At 39.0% G+C, this 18,060-nt stretch overlaps 1 protein-coding gene across 4 annotated transcripts; it reads left to right on the forward strand.

The window, feature by feature from the left end:
• Positions 1–663: 663 nt before the first annotated feature.
• On the forward strand, positions 664–16,627 carry LOC139943587 (dihydroxyacetone phosphate acyltransferase-like). 4 transcript variants are annotated; one of them, XM_071940343.1, is made up of 15 exons: positions 664–800; positions 1,692–1,894; positions 2,810–2,986; positions 3,837–3,966; positions 4,806–5,009; positions 5,653–5,804; positions 6,277–6,410; positions 6,869–7,096; positions 8,112–8,232; positions 8,592–8,703; positions 9,825–9,904; positions 10,543–10,683; positions 11,359–11,558; positions 12,229–12,278; positions 13,561–16,627. In XM_071940343.1, exons 2-15 carry the CDS (start codon positions 1,709–1,711, stop codon positions 13,641–13,643), a joined length of 1,998 nt encoding a protein of 665 aa, XP_071796444.1. In that variant the 5' UTR covers positions 664–800; positions 1,692–1,708; the 3' UTR covers positions 13,644–16,627. The 4 variants fall into 4 exon arrangements, with proteins under 4 accessions (XP_071796444.1, XP_071796441.1, XP_071796442.1 ...); XM_071940340.1 differs by having other exon boundaries at positions 6,869–7,092; positions 8,105–8,232; XM_071940341.1 differs by having other exon boundaries at positions 702–852; positions 6,869–7,092; positions 8,105–8,232.
• Positions 16,628–18,060: the final 1,433 nt, after the last annotated feature.

Consider the following 18,060-nt stretch of genomic DNA (forward strand, 5'->3'; position numbering starts at 1 on the left):
AGTTTTTGTTCTCTTTGTTTTCTTCCTACTTTCATTGTTATTGTATAAAAATTTGTTCGATTTATCTATTTGACTATATTGATGTTATTGTCTTTAGTGCTTAGAGGCTTTTGCATATATAAGGCGCTTTACAATCGTCATTATTATTGTAGTTTATATATTATTTTAAAATAAGAAAGGAAAAGTATATATCCTTAAAAAAATCTCCCACCCACAATTTAAAAAGCCACCCAAGCCCCATACCAAGCTACTCCGGAAAAAATAGACAAGATATATAATCTGAAATGGATGAAACTTTATTCATTCAACGATTTGAATTGGCCTGAATGTCGATAGGTTAATTTCTACTTGCACGAGCGTCACGATTGGACAAAAGTTCCAGCTCTTGACACACACACCTTGAACACATTTTGGGCGTGGTCATCACAAAGTTCTGAAAGCTGGATGAGGGGGCGAAATTACCTATTTTTTTGCACACACATTGTCTACACTGCATAAAACCCTTCCTCTCTATACATAAAACCGTGCATAAACAATGCGTAACGATCCGAGCGTTACGTTATTGATTGATTATCAATTATCACTATTTACAAACTCGATGATACGAAAATAGTTTCGAACGTCTGGTCCCCTGTCTTCTTTCTCAACCATTGAGTTACACGTGTGGGATAGTCTTGTGTGTGGAAAGATGAGCTACTTGGTCAATAAATGTGACATGTGTACGATAAGAATCGGATGATCGCTGTATGCGGCAACTGCTGAGAGCTAAAGGCAGCCAAATTACAGCACACCCATTTTATGTAAGCTTGCCAAGCATTGCATCATTTTAGTGAGCTCTTTTATGGACTGTCGGTAAAGTAGAAGTCACCTTTTATTTATTTTCACTGTTTTATGCGCCGTATATTATTGTTTTCAACCGATCGCGCGATGTGTGTGGGGTGATGTATGGGGTGCATAATGAACAAAAACCTTGCCTACAAAACACTACACACAAATATAATTATGCACATATCGTGAAAAATACTGACTAAAAAATAGTTTCATGGAAACTGAATTAAAAACCTAACTAACTAAGCACCATACTAAGTGTATAAGTATAATAAATAAATGTAATTAATTTTTAACAAGTTTTTTATTTATAAATATTATAAATATTTTGCTTTTTTATTTTACTTAGTCACCATGGTTACTTATAATAAGTTTTTTTTGGTATATTTTTAGTAAAATAATCTAGAGTAGAGAAGTAGAGGAAATAGAAGTAGTACCAACTTTGTATGTTTTGTAAACCTATAGTCTATTATAGTAACTGGGGCGCTGTACTCCAAATTTGGAAATATTTGGTTATGCAATAATTATATTACCCTCCATCCTCCCGACAGTCGCAGAGATGCAGGGTTACGATTATCACAACTACTTAATATGGTCATACTACGACCGCAGATGTCAAATCTTTGTTAAGGTTACAGCGACAACTGCTTTTCTGTCTTGGTTCAATAAAAAGAGGGAAAAGTTTCCGTATGGCGCCACAACTTTTTCATTCGATATGAAATAATATAGGCCCCCTAGTATCTAATTTACCTCAATGAGATATCCCTTTTTGTAGAAATTAGTAAAAAAGTGGTGGCGCCATACGGAAAGTTATCCTAAAAAAATAATGATCACCAATAAAAAAAAAATTATTATATTTTCAGAGAGAAGTTTCACCAAAATGACTGGACCCACGGATGAATATCAAGATCTTCTGGATCCCAGACGGAAACAGTTTGACATAAACTTCGCATTCAAGCACAGAGCTTCACTGCTGCCAGAGTACCAGTATGTCACTCATATGTCCAATGCAGACATTAAGAATATGGTGTTGAAGTCACGACGATTGAAGCATACCATAGAAGAGGTATGGTTACAATTAAGTGTTTAATAAAAATACCACTTTGAACAAAGATTTTGACAGAATAGGGAACCCATGTCAGTTTCCCATGTGGTTTAAAAAGTCGATCTCCTGGCTGCCGCTTCCCAGGATGTATCGTAATTTGGGTGTGATCCCTAGCTACATGGTTGTACGGATTTTGACTTGCACCCGAACAAAGATATTGACAAAACAGGGAGCCCGACAACACAGGGCTAGGTAGCTCAGTTGGTAGAGCGCAGGCAGGTTTATCTAGAGGTTGTTGATTCAAGTCATCCCACTCCTGTAAATTTTTTACGCCAAATCATAAATGGGTTTTTTTCTGGTAATGAAACAAGAATGCCTCATAAGTTTACACAATCACTGTAAACAAGAGTGCTTGCTGTTTGGGAGTATACCACTCATCTTACATACCGCCCTCTAGTGACAACTACACGCCATACACTTATCGCACTTGGCCATAGCCTGAACATCTGACGCCACACTTCGAAGCTCGTGAATAACGCCAGAGACCTGCCTTGAGACCGGCGTGTATATATACCTTTGACCTACCCTCGTTTCACATAGAGATACCCAGTCAAATTCTATTGCGGGCGTGACAGCAGTGACTGTTTGGGCATCTATGTCACTGCATGTTTATCAACGATATCATTGTATCCAATGGAATCACTGGATCTAGCGGCAGGGACCTGTCTTTATCCTTGTGGATAAAGACAGGGGCCCAGTCTAACTCGGCCATGACACTCTTTTTGGACCTAACATCACCGAGTGCACTCAAATTGTAAGTGCTATAAAGATAATACAAAATACAAGGTTTCGTATAATAACTGATCCGTTTATTCGTAAATAGCCTAAAAATAGTGAAAAATAAATGGTTAATTTTACAGTCTGTTTTTGTTATAGATTGTTGCTTGTGAGGATCGAACAGAGAATGACGTCTTCAAAGAAGCCAAGGACATCTTGGAGGAAATGGCCCACAGTTATTCTGAAAACAATATCCGCTTTTTGTCTTACTTTTTCGCCAAAATATTTAAGAAACTTTATGGTCACATCTACGTCAACAAGGCAGGCCTAGAAAAGGTACGTACATCCTTATCAGCGTTCTCATTTAACAGTGGTTCGCTGGCCCACACCTGAGAACCAGTCAAAATTTACTCCATGTGGTTTGGCCGGCAAGTTCAGTGTTGACCCTATCCCCTATTTAAGGGCACTGGACACCTTTGGTAATTGTCAGATACCAGTATTCTCACTTGGTGTATCCCAACATATGAATAAAATAACAAACCTGTGAAAATTTGGACTCATTTGGTCCTCAAAGTTGCAAAAGACTAATGAAAGAACAAACACTCTTGCAGGCCTGTATGCTTCGTTTTTCAAAGGGCAAGGGCACCAAGGCATTTTCTCCTTGGTACAGGGCACCCTATGAGGAAATTGTACATTTCTACTGGAGCATTTCAAGGGCACAAAGGCATTGACGAGGGGGCATGAAGGCAATCGCCTTTGCTGCCTCCGTGAAGTATCAGGCCTGCTTTGTCATTTCATTTCATTTATTAGTTCTGGTTGTGGAGCAAACTTAATCATTGTACTAGCCAAGAACCCAATGGAGAGAAAACAAGGGAGTAAATTTCAGCTTGAGATGTGGGAGGAAAACCCTAGAGAATTATTTTTAGAGAAAACCCGCTCAGTCGGATAGGAACTGTTGTGGAAACCCAATCCACATAGTGCCCCCCGGTGGGATTTGTACCAGGGTCGCAGAGGTGGGAGGCAAAGCATGGTATCCATATTAGGTTTTTCTTGATCTATTGCAATGTTGTATTTTGTGTCAGAATACCAAGGGATGTTTGTTTGCATCATTTATTCAGTGAACAGTAATACACAATTTAGCAGCCCCTGATAATTTATCTTCCTCTAAATGTGGTTTCTTTTTCAGCTTCGTAATTGCTACCGGGATACTCCGGTTGTGCTGTTACCCACTCATCGTAGTTACATTGACTTCTTGCTGATGTCTTACATGATGTTCGAGTACAACCTACCATTACCTTACATAGCAGCTGGAGCTGGTATGTTGACCTCGTTACAATAAGCTAATAATAATAATAATAATAATGCATTTATAATGCGCCATCTATCTAGTGTACAAGACCCTATTCCGAGGCGCAGAACAAAAAAACAATACATACAACAAAAAGAAATGTAGAACATAATAACAAATTATACAATGAATAATCTACTGTCAAGACATGTCATGTCACGAGCTAAGTGTATGAGGATTTAAATAAATGAGTTTTCAGCAAGTTTTTAAACAATGGAACAGAATTACAGCACCTGATGTTATTAGGTAGAGCGTTCCAAAGTTTAGGAGCACAAGCGGAAAAGGCACAATCGCCATACGATGAGGAAGTTCTAGGAATAGTTAAAAGGGACTTAGCAGAAGAACGAAGAGTGCGAGAGGGGGCGTAAGGTACAAGGAGACTTGCAATATAATACGGAGTTAAGCCGATCTGAGATTTAAATGTAACAAGTAGAATTTTGAATCACCAGTTAGACTTGAATAGGGAGGTCTTGATAAAAGACTTGCTTCAAAAGCCCCTTTCACACTACTCTATTCTCGGGGTTGTCCCTGGGAATAACTGCTGGCCTTTTCACACTGTGATCATTGTACCCCTAGTATAACGGGCATACCCCGGGAATTGCCACCCCTGCTCTGGAGAAGGGGTAAGGGGTAAAAACCGGGGGTATTCTTGAAACGTGCAGCCGGAATCCTGTGGATCAGGAACCTAGGCTGGGACAGTGTGAAAGTGCGCCAGGGTAATCTAGTTAGTTACAATTCTTATTACCCTTACTTACGCTTGAAAGTATACTTTAATACTTAACAAAAGTATTTTTTGTTTTGCTGCAGATTTCAACGCCATGAAATTTGTGAACACTATTCTAAGGAAAGCAGGAGCCTTCTATATTCGACGATCCTTTGGGTCAGACAGACTCTACTGGGCGATATTCACCGAGTACGTCCAGATATTGGTCATTAATGGAGAGGCACCGTTAGAATTCTATCCTGAGGGAACGAGAAGTCGAACGGGCAAATTCCTGCCACCGAAGCGAGGTAAGTCAAGTATCCTGTCTTCTCTCGCGTGCTTTTAAATGGCGCCTAGACCACAGTTCAGAAGTTCTTTACAAAATTGGAGTTTTATTAATTCTTACCAAGGAGTTATGAGGAAATGTGTATAAAGGTTCTTACCTACACTTTGAGTTGTTTGAACCATTGACTTGTTCAACCATCAAGTTTTCTTACGGATTCTGGAATCTTGAATTGTTGTACACTCCTAAAAGCATTGCTGATGTCCTGGAGAGGGTGGGTTGCAAAATCCATTTGTGCTCTGTGATTATGCTGTTAATATTGTTCTTATAAGATGTGGTATTGTCAGTTTGTCCTGAGAGAGATTGGAAGTTCCATCCCTCTTATTGACCCATTTCACCTGACGTCATCATCAGAAAAATCTTGAATGCGCCATACTGGTGGGCAATTTCACTGTGCGTTTATATATATAACTCTATGCTGTGCGTTATGCAGTGAAGTGTGCATTTTAGGCGACGCTGGGTTAATACACGTAAACCTAACTGCCCACCAACATGGTGAGCGTGGCATCAGTCGCCGCGTGTGACGCGCATGCAAGGGGTCAATAGCTGGCAGTGCTTTTCTTTGAAACCCTTGTAGATTTACAGATTCAACCCTCTTATTTTGTCAGGTTTGTTACAAGTGGTCGTGGAGCCATTCATGAAGGGTCGTGTACCAGACATTAGTCTGGTTCCCATCAGTATCAGCTACGACAGAATACTGGAGGAGACATTACATAGCAGGGAGATGTTGGGCATTCCGAAGCCAAAGGAATCTACATCGGTAAGATTGCTTTTTAGTTATACTTTTGGAATCCAGGATTGGGCTCTGACTCAGACTTGGGCTCTGTCGTCAAGCGTAAAGGGTTTGAATCCCTCTTTAGACAACCAATGGTGTATGATCTCGCTGCAGAATGCCTTGCTCGATCATAACCCCTGGAAGTGTGACTATAAAGTATCCTAAAGAATTTCCTATGAAGCAGTAAATCTGTTAGACATCGCAAAATAACATTTTGTCAGTCCTTCGAATATTCTGTTTTTTAAAGTCAGGCCTGGACTTTCATTATTGAGAGGGCAAGGTAATTTCCATTTTCAAGGTAAATTTCATTTTGAAAAGGGCATTTTCATTGGAAAGTCTTAAAGTCAATGGGAAAATTTTGAAGGGGCAGCTTGGCCAAGATCAGGGCAACGGAGGCCCTGACCGTGAAATTCCAGGCCTGTAAAATATTTGTTCTTTGCTCATCTTTGTTCTCTAGGGTCTGTTTAAAGCAAGCTCAATCTTTGGAGAGAATTATGGTAACATCACAGTGCACATTGGAGACCCTGTATCGCTCAAGCAGATGTCAATCGTCAGCGGAGTGGATCGAAGTGTGCACAGTTTAGCACCAAGGTAAGAATCACTTCACAGATAATATAGGATAGAAAATGGAGTGAATCGTGTCTCCCAACTATGCATATAGCAAATCTGTGAAAATTTGGACTCAGTTGGTCATCGAAGTTGCGAGAGAGTAGTGAATGAAAAAACACCCTTTTTGCACAAATTTGTATTCTTTCATATGCCAAACAAGAAGCTTCAGGCCAGAAGTCTTTTAAAATTTGAGTGAGAAATTACTTCTTTCTCAAAAACTATGTTACTTCAGAGGGAGCAATTTCTCACAATGTTTTATACCATCAACAGCTCTCCTTTGCTTGTTACCAAGTAAGTTTTTATGCTAAAAAGGATTTTGAGTAATTACCAACAGTGTCCAGTGCCTTTAAAGCAATGTTTGTCAGAACCATAGGTTCTCTTTAATGTTCAAAATAGACCAGAGACAATCTATTTGCAGAAGTTTCCCTTCCTTTCTGCAGGTTCATCTTCTCCATGAACGCACAGGAGCAGCAGTTTGTCCAGGAGCTTTGCCTGAGCATCCAGCTGATGCAGCAACGCCATATGGTGGTCTCACCGTGGGTACTGTGTGCAGCTATCCTAATCCAGCGTCCAGGGTACCAGACTAACATTCCAACATTGTGCAGTGAGTTGGAATGGCTGAAGGGGGTGGCTGTGGGTCTGGGAACCAATGTTCACTGGCCAGGTATGTGTTTAGAGGATAAGGGATAACTCAGAATTGATAATCCTGAAAAATGCACATCATTGTTTTGGGATTTTTTTTCCCATTTTTTTTCCCATTTCTATTTTAATTTTAAAATATTACATAAATTTTGATATGTAGTTTATTAATTTGCATGTAAGGTGATCCCTGGATGATCTTCCCAGTTTGTATCATCCTTGGCTACATGACAGCTTATGGTTTTATGGCTTCACAAACAAAGATATTGACTGATGGGAAGACCGCCAACATATGGTTAGACAGCTCAGTTAGTAGAGTGCCTGTACGTTAATCGGAGGCTCCTGTCAATTTTTCTTTCTTCAATACCCAAAACTATTTATAAAACCTACCGAGTCAGTATATTATTACTCGTGGCCGATTGAATAAGAGCACTGGGCCCAATTTCATAGAGCTGCTAAGCACAAAAAATGTGCTTAGCATGAAATTTCTTCCTTGATAAAAACAGGTGCACCAACCAAATTTCCATGTGATTTTCAGGATAAGCAAACAAAAGCTGAATACCAGTAACAAGCACTATGCAACAAATGGAAATTTGGCTGGTAATCCTGTTTTTATCGAGGAAGAAATTTCATGCTTAGCAAATTTTTTGTACTTAGCAGCTCTATGAATTTGGGCCCTGAACTTAAGCTCTGGTGTTTTCTGTTTCTAGAGTGTGGGTTCCAGTTCCAGTCATGACACAATTGTGTCCGAGATCAAGACACTTAACTATAATTGCTTCTCTCCACCATGGGGTAAATGGAAACCTGCAAGGGCAGAGATAGTTCTTGTGATTGATTTAGCCGAGTAGCGCATATTTGTTGCACAGACTGTATACTCCCCAGGGAGCTGAGATGGTTTTAAGGACAAATTTAATGGCTCAGTGACCAGCGGTAATAATGTTGAAAGCCCTTTATGACACCCTTTGGGTGTGTAAAGCACTGAATAAAAACCAATTAATATCATTATTAAATTTTCTATTCTTTGTTCTGTTTTATAGCTGGGAGGACAGTCAACGCTGTGCTTGATGACCTGCTAGCGGTCCATCGTGATATGGTGGTGGTTAACGGAAGAAGCTTGAGTCTCAACGTCCCACAAAATGTCAAAACAAAAGAAGAAGTCATGGAGGTAAGCCATGTGTTGTATCATAAGTATGTTCGCCTGAATACCCTGTTTTTACCCCCACTCTATTTGGTTTGACTTGGTGGTACTTCCATATAACGTTTACTGGGGACCATGGATTTCTTACTGTTAGAGGCAGGGCATACACTTTGGTAATTGTCACAGGCCTGTTATGGATAAAACCAGTGACAATTTTGGCGCAATTGGTCAATGGAGTTGCAAGAAAATACTGAGAGAAAAAAACACCCAAAATTATCTTTAAACTGTTTAAGTTTAATGTGAATCTGTGGATGTTAGTTTTTTGTGCTGTACAAGAAGTACCCTAACCTTTTAACACAGAGACTCAATTGATCTTTGAAACGTAGGCTGCCGCTGTGTGTATCATGCTAGGTGCTTATCGGAACCAACTCATGCCATCATTGGCTCAACCAGCCCTGGTAGCTTTGTCCTTCTGTGGTATGAAAGTTGCAACTAAAGGTATGGCATCATTTTAACATAATAGTAATAATAGTGTACAATTAAAGCATACAAAATGTCTTAAATTATCAATTCATAAATACCTCAGACAGTTTCGCTATTCCTATTGGTGGAGAGCGCGTCACGTGGGTGTGTATAAACCTTTGTTTATGACCAGTAAAAAGTGTTGAAACATGGGCGTGACACGCGAGTTTGCACCTGTGCTTATAAGACAGTTTCTTCATTCCTATTGGTCGAGAGCAACGGCTGAGACAGTGTGCCACATCAAGCGATACGCGCGACGCGCACAGCATTCCCTTATAAGGAGTTGTTTACCCGAGGGCCTTGACTGGGCCTTACCATTTCATAGCTGGAGGGGTGTTGTGTTGAAAGAAATCATTGAAAAAATAGAATTTTTGCATTTATTTTACTTTTTGACCATAAGTGATGATGTTTTTTGACCGAAACGGTATTTATGAATGGGAATCAAAGTGTTTTGAATCGGTTTTCAACTAGTGGTTTAATTTTTTAATAATTTACCTAGACTTCGTCTCGGTAAAATTATCAAGAACCAGGCCTCGTTGGGATTTTACCACTAGTTGAAAACATCTTTACCACACATTGATTCCCATAATTATACCAAACCATAATAATAATTTGGGAGACTAATCATCCTTAATCGCAGCTGAAAAGCTGAGTTGCGAAGGATGTGGCTACAACGTGTTCGAGCCGCATGAATGCAAGGGGCACCTTTGGCAGTGCGGTCTTCCTCAGGCCATACAGACTCCCCCCATTAAATGCACGAATGTTATCTGTCCACCGCGCCTTTGGCCTTCCTCTGCTGGCGCGACCAGCAACACGTCCGTCCATACATTGCTTCTCCAGGTTATCCCCTTCTCTTCTTGCAATGTGCCCAATGTGCACAATATTTTATACTATCAACCTCTCCCCATTACTCGTTACCAAGTGAGGTTTTATGCTTATAATTATTTTGAGCAATTACCAATAGTGTCCACTGCCTTTAACCAGTGCTGTAACAACTCAACGTTTCGATCAGTAAGCTCTGATGATCTTCGTCTAAGTATTTAAAACTGTAATGTGACAATATCTGGATTGATTAATATTCTTTCCGTTTCTAACAGATGAGTTGTTCAGTCAGTACCAGTTTCTAGTGTCTCTCTTCAATGGAGAATTGACATTCCACCCCAAGACAACTGTTGATGTGAGTAGGTATACATATTCAAACCGGTGACCTATAACAAAAGAGGACAGTAGAGTCCACGGTTCGTGAAAGGTCCACAGTTGGAAAACGTGTACAAAACCAAGGGGAGCTGTTGCCTAGAAGTTGGAGTATAAACAAAAGAGGGACAATAGGAGTTTCATGGTTGCAGGCATATACACACTTAAAGGATTTGAGTATCTTCAAAATGTCCACTGATTTACATTAAACTTGCACAGTTTGAAGATAATGATAGAAGCAAGCTTCCCTTCAAATAATACTTACTGAGGTGCTGTAGTTTTTGAGAAATGAGTAAAACAATCACCGAATAATTTTCGTCTCGGTTAGACGAAAATTGTTTTAGCTTGTAATAAAAACCCATTAACCAGGGTTATAATGGCCGGCCCTTTCACACTTGGATTGCTTTACTCCTGATCTACCCCGGGCATACCTGGGGAATAGCCACCCCTGCTCTTGAGTAGGGGTAACTGGTAAAACCCCAGGGCTTCTTGTAACATGTAACAGAACCCTGTGGGGCCTCCTCCGGGCCTAACTCCAGAAAGATGACGCTGTTTCATAACTAGAAAAAACATCAAAAGCTTTCAGTTTGATGTAATGGTTTCTTGTTGTTTTCTTGGCAGGATTTCCAGTATGCTCTACGGAAACTGCAGAATTCCAGCACCCTCTCTGAGATGACCTGCCAGTACACTATCACACCATCTGGAGAGAAACTCATGACATTCCTATGCAGTCTGTTACAGCCATTCCTCCTGGGTTACTGGGTAAGTTTATCAGTAGGCATCGGGTACAAAGGGTGTCATGGCCAAGTGGTTTAGAGCATCAAATTCAAGTTCTGGTGGTTAAGTCATCGGAGTGTTGGTTTGAATCCCGGTCATGACACTTATGCTTTACTAAAATTGCTTCTCTCCACCCAGGGGTATAAATGGGTACCTGTGAGGGTAGAAGTTGATATGCAGTATGAAAAGTCACTGGAGTGCCACGGCAGCCCCAGGAAGCTGAGAAAGATAACAAGGATAGTAGTGGTCAAATAACCTACTGCCGATTTCACAAAACGCTATGATTAATCCTATGTCAAGTTAGGACGAGTAACCCGTCCTAACTTGGGATGGGTTTAATGCGTCCTACGTCTTCGGATATGGAACTGAACTTGTCCTAAGTCCTAAGTTTGGAAGAGTTTTGGGAAATCAACGGCTGGGCACTTATGTACCTCTAGGACCCTGGTTCGAATCCCAACAGGGCACTATGTGGATTGGTTTTCAGTCCCTACTTGACTGTGTGGGTTTTCCCTGGAATAATTCTCTGGAGTTTTCCTCCCACATCTAAAACTGAAATTTCTTCATCATCTTGCTTGGCTTTAATTAGAGCGTTGAGAATATTTATTCAGATCCAGATTCTATCAAATAGCTTACGGTAAAACCCATGTTTTTCCTCTGTAGTTTGTTTGCCACTACTTACTGAGTTGCCCACCTCTCCTGGAGTCAGTCACTCCGCGGTCCCTCGCTAAGGTGATACAGAGTGAAGTCGCAACCTCCATAGCGGCCGGTGATACAGCCTGCTACGACATACTGTCTCTCAATCTGCTTGGTAATGCCATCTCATCATTGGTCCAACTCGGAGGGATCAGGAAATCCAAAAGGTGAGCAAGCTAGCCGAGGCACAACCCTGTTAGTTGTAGGGTGTCATGGCCGGGTGGCTGAAAACATTTAATTCATGTTCTGGTGGTTTAGAAAATGGAGTGTGGTTTTGAATCCTGGTCATGACACTTGTGTCCTTTTAGCAAGTTTCTTTACTATAATTGCTACTCAATCTTGAAAAATGTTCTTATACACCCCTCTCTGCAAATAGGACCATTTGTCATTCCAAAAACCTGAAGAAGAAAAATAAGAACCCCCAGGTCACAACTTGGCAAAATTTGTACACTGTATCCCTTTTTGGGGCTCTCAAATCTGTTTACAATAGAATATTTGGAGACATACGCACTGTTTCCCCATAGACCTTTTCGCAAATACCGGGGCGCGCGCGTAAAGCTTGGAATTTGGTGCATTGTGGTCTAGCTGGTATCCAATTTGATCTATATCTATCCCACAATGCACCTCATTCAACAGTTTGCGCTTGCGCAATGGTATTTGCGAAAAGGTCTATATTCAGTTGGGTGCACCCTTATGTGGGATGTCTGCTGCCACCTTGTGTTCCAAATGCTCCAATCGACAGCTTCTAAAGTGTATTGTGTATTATTTACCCAATGATATTATCATCCCTTGGTTTATTTTTTTTTATTAATTTCAATTTTTTTTTTTCGTTTACAGCGGGCTGACACTGATTGCAGCTGAGATTTCAAAAACAGCTGACAAAATAAGTAAGTAATTTTGAAATCAGGAAGTAACTATGCCATTTGGGAAATTTTACACAAAGTTATGTGCATTATTTATGTTCATTTAATACCATTACATTGTTTCAGAAGAAAAATATTTGGAATAACGCTACTTTTGGTCATACCGTATTGCTCATTTGCTGAGGTTGAAGCCTCAGGCTACTGGCTATTTTTTTGGACATGTATTTTTAAATTATTGTTACCCTTTTTTTGTCTCTCCAAAGAAATAGCAAACATAGAAAGTCCTTCTGTAAAGTCATGTATCTCTGGATGTTATCGTTATCGCATTTCCTGTGTATTAAAAGTGTGACCAGCTCATGAATTAAACATTCACACTACATTTTCTGAGCTGATCAGGGGCTCACACACCATTAACTTGTCCGTTCATTATGCCCCATACAATGCTATCAATGCCTGCAGAACTTGACGCTCCATGTCAGCGGCGTGGTTAGCGGAGGTGTGATCAGACTGACAAATTTGCGTCCCCCCGGACTGCAAAGTACAGATGAACCTTTCTTGACTTTGATAACCGTTTATGTGAAGTCGACATTTTCCTTAAAGGAACTGGACACATTTTGTAATTGTCAAAGACCAGTCTTCTCACTTGGTGTATCCCATCATATGCATAAAATAACAAACCTGTGAAAATTTGGGTTCAATTGGTCATCGAAGTTGAAAGAAACTAATGATAGAAAAAACTCCCTTGTGAACAATGCGCTTTCAGATGCCTGAGAAAGGCTTAAGGCCTGAAGTCTTTCTCAGATCGTTTCTTACAATGTTTTATACTATCAACAACTCTTCGAAGCCCGTACCAACTAAGTTTTTATACTAAAATATACTTTGAGTGTTAACTGAAGGTATCCGGTGCCTTTAAATGTCTTACGTACCTTTTGTAGATCAAGTTTTTGGCCAAGACATGAATCCCTACTCACTGTGCATGAAGACGTACGTATGTAATACCCTTTACCTGTAGAAGTTTCAGCTTCATAAGTCGTCACAATTTTGAGAAAAGAAGTGGAAATCACATATCAAGTTTCAGGAGAGTTGCAAAAATTCGTGCACATGCTGAGATAATTTTTTGTTGAAGTGTTTGACTAATTTCTCATAAACCACAGCACCTCAGCAAGTTATATTTAAAGGGAAGCTGTCTGTCATCATTATCTTCAAACCGTGTAAGTTTAATGTTAATCTGTGGATCTTTTTCTTTTGGATCACACAAAAATTACCAAACCTTTTAACCAATCTGCTTCTTTTACTCCCTCTATAGGTGAGTACATTGACCTCCCGGATAGCCTGGTCAATAAGCCAAGCACAAAGAGCAAAGTGGGTGGGCCAACAGCTAAGCTGTAACTACACCACCAATCCAAGCGCAGCAACTCAACTCATAGGGTTTTTAGGATCAAGACCTATGTACACGAGAAATCCTCTACCATCGCTGTCCATCTTCATTAAGCATCCATTAAGAAGATCTAATCAGGTTTTTTTTTTTTAGGTACTTCCATTTATATAATTTTTGTAAAATGCGAAATGTAAAACTCACAAAATTAGATACAAATGGGTCAGTTTACTTTTAATTCAAGTTCCTGGCTCCTTAAAGACAATTGACTTGCTTGGTTATTAACCTACAATAACCTATCTTTCTGAAAGTTTCTATATTCTAAGCGCCTTGAGTTCCTTGTTTGGTAGATACGTGCGCTATTATAAGACTTTTATATTATGATATCATTATTGTTAAATTGTCAAAGATCAATATTCTCACTTGGTGTGCCCAAACATAAGCATTAAATAACTAACCTGTGAAAAAAATGGGCTCGATTGATCATTGAAGTTGCAAGAAAATTATGATGAATGAAAAAAACACACTGGTTGCAGATAATTGTGTGCCAGATGACTGAGAAAGGCTTCATAAACATAACAAAGTTGACAAATTTAAATGAGGTAAAGCTTTTCCTGATTCTTATGGGTGCTTTTAATTGTCAGGAATTGCAATTAATTTTTGAAAACTGATTTGTTTATTGCTTGCTATCAACAGTACAGTATTAATTCCTGAAATTGTTCTTATTTACTCAATCCTTATGAATTTACAAATGGGTCACAATTATATTTAAGGTTTCACAATCAACATATTATAATGTTGCCGTTTTTGTTCTTTCATATCAAAATTTTCGACATTAATGTGCAATTTTTTTAAGAAGTCAGATTCTCAATTTTTGCTTTTGTTACTTCTTTGGACTGGAAATCATTTTTTTCCAACACTTGTACTGTTTATGAAAAACCATGTATGTATAATTTTCTACTTGATCTATGATTTTCAAGATCTTATATATCGTCACAAACAATTTTGTATGTACTTTTGTATGTGGACATTGGTTTAAAATCAGCCTTAAAGTCCTTATAGATGTTACAATATTTTGTATATGAATATTTAAAAGGTCACAATTTTGATATACAGCGAATGGAATCTTAAAGGCAGTGGACACTATTGGTAACCGCAAAGACTAGCCTCCACAGTTTGTGTATTTGAACATATGCATAAAATAACAAACCTGTGAAAATTTGAGCTCAATCGGTCACCGAACTTGCGAGATAATAATGAAAGAAAATAACACTCTTGTCACACAAAGTTGTGTGCGTTTAGATGGTTGATTTCGAGAGCTCAAGTTCTAAATCTGAGGTCTCAAAATCAAATTCGTGGAAAATGACGTCTTTCTCTAAAACTATGGCACTTCAGAGGGAGCCGTTTATCACAATGTTTTATACCATCAACCTCTCCCAATTACTCGTCACCAAGTAAGGTTTTATGCCAATAGTTATTTTGAGTAATTACCAATAGTGTCCACTGCCTTTAACCTTTGACTTTAGGTAGCCTTTGCTTATAATTAGGTTCTGGAATAATCGTATGTCCATTCGAGAAGCGTAAGTGAACCTATATCATAAACATCTTTTCTGTGAAACTTGAGACACATGTGGGTCAAGGAGAGCCTCAGTTTAATGACCAAAATTGTGTGGTGAATCGTGACGATACAGCAACAAAATATAATATATTACAGAGTTTAATATTGGAATTATTCACAAGATTATTTTTTTGTATTGATAATGATCATGTAATGGTGAGCCTTAGACAGTGCAAGTCTCATGAGTATTCCAACGCTTTGGATCCCACATACGTTGCTTTATCGCGTGAAGAAAACAAACTATTCCTTTCAATCACTTTAATGGGTCCCAATGGTCAAAAACATGCGAGACTTGCACGGTCTGTTGAGTTAATATGTACTAATGCTAATCTTTACACATACAAAGTTTGGTCAAATGTGTATTTGATATAAAAACGAGCCAATTGACTTAAAAGTCAATTAGCATAATTTGCTTAATGTTTTGTAAGGCTATAACATTTACAAGTTTTATTTCAGAAGCGCTATTAATTCCTAAACCTACCAGATAATGGTACAAACATTTCAGATAATTATTTAATCTAACCTACACTCCTTATTAATGGGGCTTTCCTGATTTTGATAATAGCATTCCCACAAACAAACGAATCATGTTCAATTGATTATAAGTTGCATGAATTATGAAAATGAAGGTATTTGGACTGCACATGCAAAACTGTTGAAACAAAGACTTAATTGTTAAATAAAAACTCAATATTAAAGCAACAGGTTCTGTATAACAAACAAAATCCTGGGTATGTTTGTATTGTTGTAATCTGCAAATTATTTGATCAATTCTTTGTTAAATATTCACAGCTCAACATATTTTATTTTTGATTATGTTGAGCTGTGATTATAACGAAAATGTGTTCTTAGAACTCAATATTGTCATACAAATCTTCAAATAACACTGCAGTTAAAGGGTCTATGTACTTTTTGTAGGACAAAAAACACAATGTCCACAGACTTATACCAAAATTACACACAGTTTGAAGATAATGATAGTCGAAAGCTCCCCTGAAAATATTACGTGCTGAGGTGCTGTAGTTTTGGGGAAATGAGTAAATAATGCCATGAAAATAATTTTCGTCTCATGAGACGAAAATTATGAGCATGTAAAAACGTATTTTCATGACACTGTTTTACTCATTTCTCAAAAACTACAGCACCTCAGTTAGTAATATTTGAAGGGAAGCTTTCCACTATCATTATCTTCAAACCCTGTAAGTTTTATGTAAATATGTGGACATTTAAAAAAGTACGGGCTCGCCTATCACACACGGGTTTGAATTTCCAGAGGAAAGCCTTTTACAGTGAATCAGAGTATATTATCTGGTTACTCAAGCAATATTGATTCATTTAATGCAGTTTGTAATCATGGATATTAAACAAATGTTTGTACTTGATGGATTGGCTTTTGCCAGCTCGATGTTTGTTATTGTGAGAGCTTTCTCAAAAAAAAAAATTATATTCTATTAAAATAACACTTCTTGCAATGAGAGTCAATGACCAACCTCACCTTTAGTAACTTTCATATCTGTTCAATTTCGGGGTGTCGTGGCCGAGTGGTCTAGGGTGATGAACTTAAGTTCTTGAGCAAGGCACCTTTCATAATTGCTTCTCTTCACCCGGGAGTACAAATTGGTAACGGGCGAGAGATGGGGAGTAGTAACCTGTATTATATATAAAGGACTGCAACTTTTAGAAGATTTCACCATGAACCTTGGACCCCCTCCCCCCAAACATTGTTGTCCTTGCACACAAAGTGCAAGTTTCACAACCATGCTCAGATCAAAACTAGGGACCCCAGCTAAAAAAAACTGTCGTCTGATGAAAGGGCTTTTAGATCTCTTACAGGGTGTGCGTGGTGGCAACTGATCCAGTGCTATCACTAGAAACATTTCTCCACACGACAGCAATTTAGAAAGGGTCCCTTGGTTAATGTTTCCATGGTTGCAAAATTGCACCTTGTGTGAAAGGACAACAAAAGCAAGTTTAAGAAGATTTCACTATAGGGACCCTGGATAGTCCAAACATTGTCCTTTCACAAAGTACAGTTTGTAAAGTTTCAAAACCATGCTCAAACTAATCAAGGGACCCTTGCTAAATTGCTGCCGTCTGAAAGGGTTTTTGAGTCTCTTACAGGGTATGCTCGGTGGTAACTTGATCCAGTGCTGTCATTCAAACATTTCCCCTCTTGTTTACCGGGGTGGCATTCCCTTGCCCTCTCGGCAACCTACTTGCTTGATGCATTGAAAACTGAACAAGAAAACGCCTTCTATCATGCCATTCTGACCAACCTCTTGAAAAGCTAATAACTCGGTAATTAAATAACAAGGCGGTCGTTGAACGTGAAATCGTCCCAGTAAGTGTTTGATACAATCACGGGTATAAATTGGTTTATTCATTTTAGACTAATCAAGGCCGCCGTGGAGGTTGGCCTTGCACCTGCACCAACTAGAGAGGAAGATTGTCTTAAAGAAAGCACACAATAAAACATTCCCTCTTGGAGTTGCGCCGTTTAAAAATACATCGGGTAGGTTTGGGCATGAAGCAAGAAAATAAATTTTAGTCCTTCGTGGTTTGGACAACGGGGGATACAAAGTGAGAGTCGTGCAAATAATCTCTAAAAACAACATATGAATTGGAAACGGGAGTCATATTTTGAGTTATAATGCCTTTACGGGTAGGTGATCTTTGAATGGCTTCTGCCCGTAGGTTATTTTTCCTCCAATAAATGCGAATTTGCTACATCAGTGTGGAATGAATTGGTCTTTTTTAATCTCAGTGGACTTATTTTTGTGTTAGTGTTACCGTTGATGGCCTCTAGGGGGAAC

This window comes from Asterias amurensis, chromosome 1, assembly GCF_032118995.1.
Source record: "Asterias amurensis chromosome 1, ASM3211899v1".
NCBI classification, from domain to species: domain Eukaryota; kingdom Metazoa; phylum Echinodermata; class Asteroidea; order Forcipulatida; family Asteriidae; genus Asterias; species Asterias amurensis.

Bases quoted from the DNA above. Each gene is read 5' to 3' on its own strand.
- LOC139943587 (XM_071940340.1), top strand. From the start codon at position 1,709: ATGACTGGACCCACGGATGAATATCAAGATCTTCTGGATCCCAGACGG. The intron at 2,987-3,836 runs GTACGTACATCC...TTTCTTTTTCAG, and splicing joins ACAAGGCAGGCCTAGAAAAG to CTTCGTAATTGCTACCGGGA. The intron at 5,805-6,276 runs GTAAGATTGCTT...TTTGTTCTCTAG, and splicing joins AGCCAAAGGAATCTACATCG to GGTCTGTTTAAAGCAAGCTC.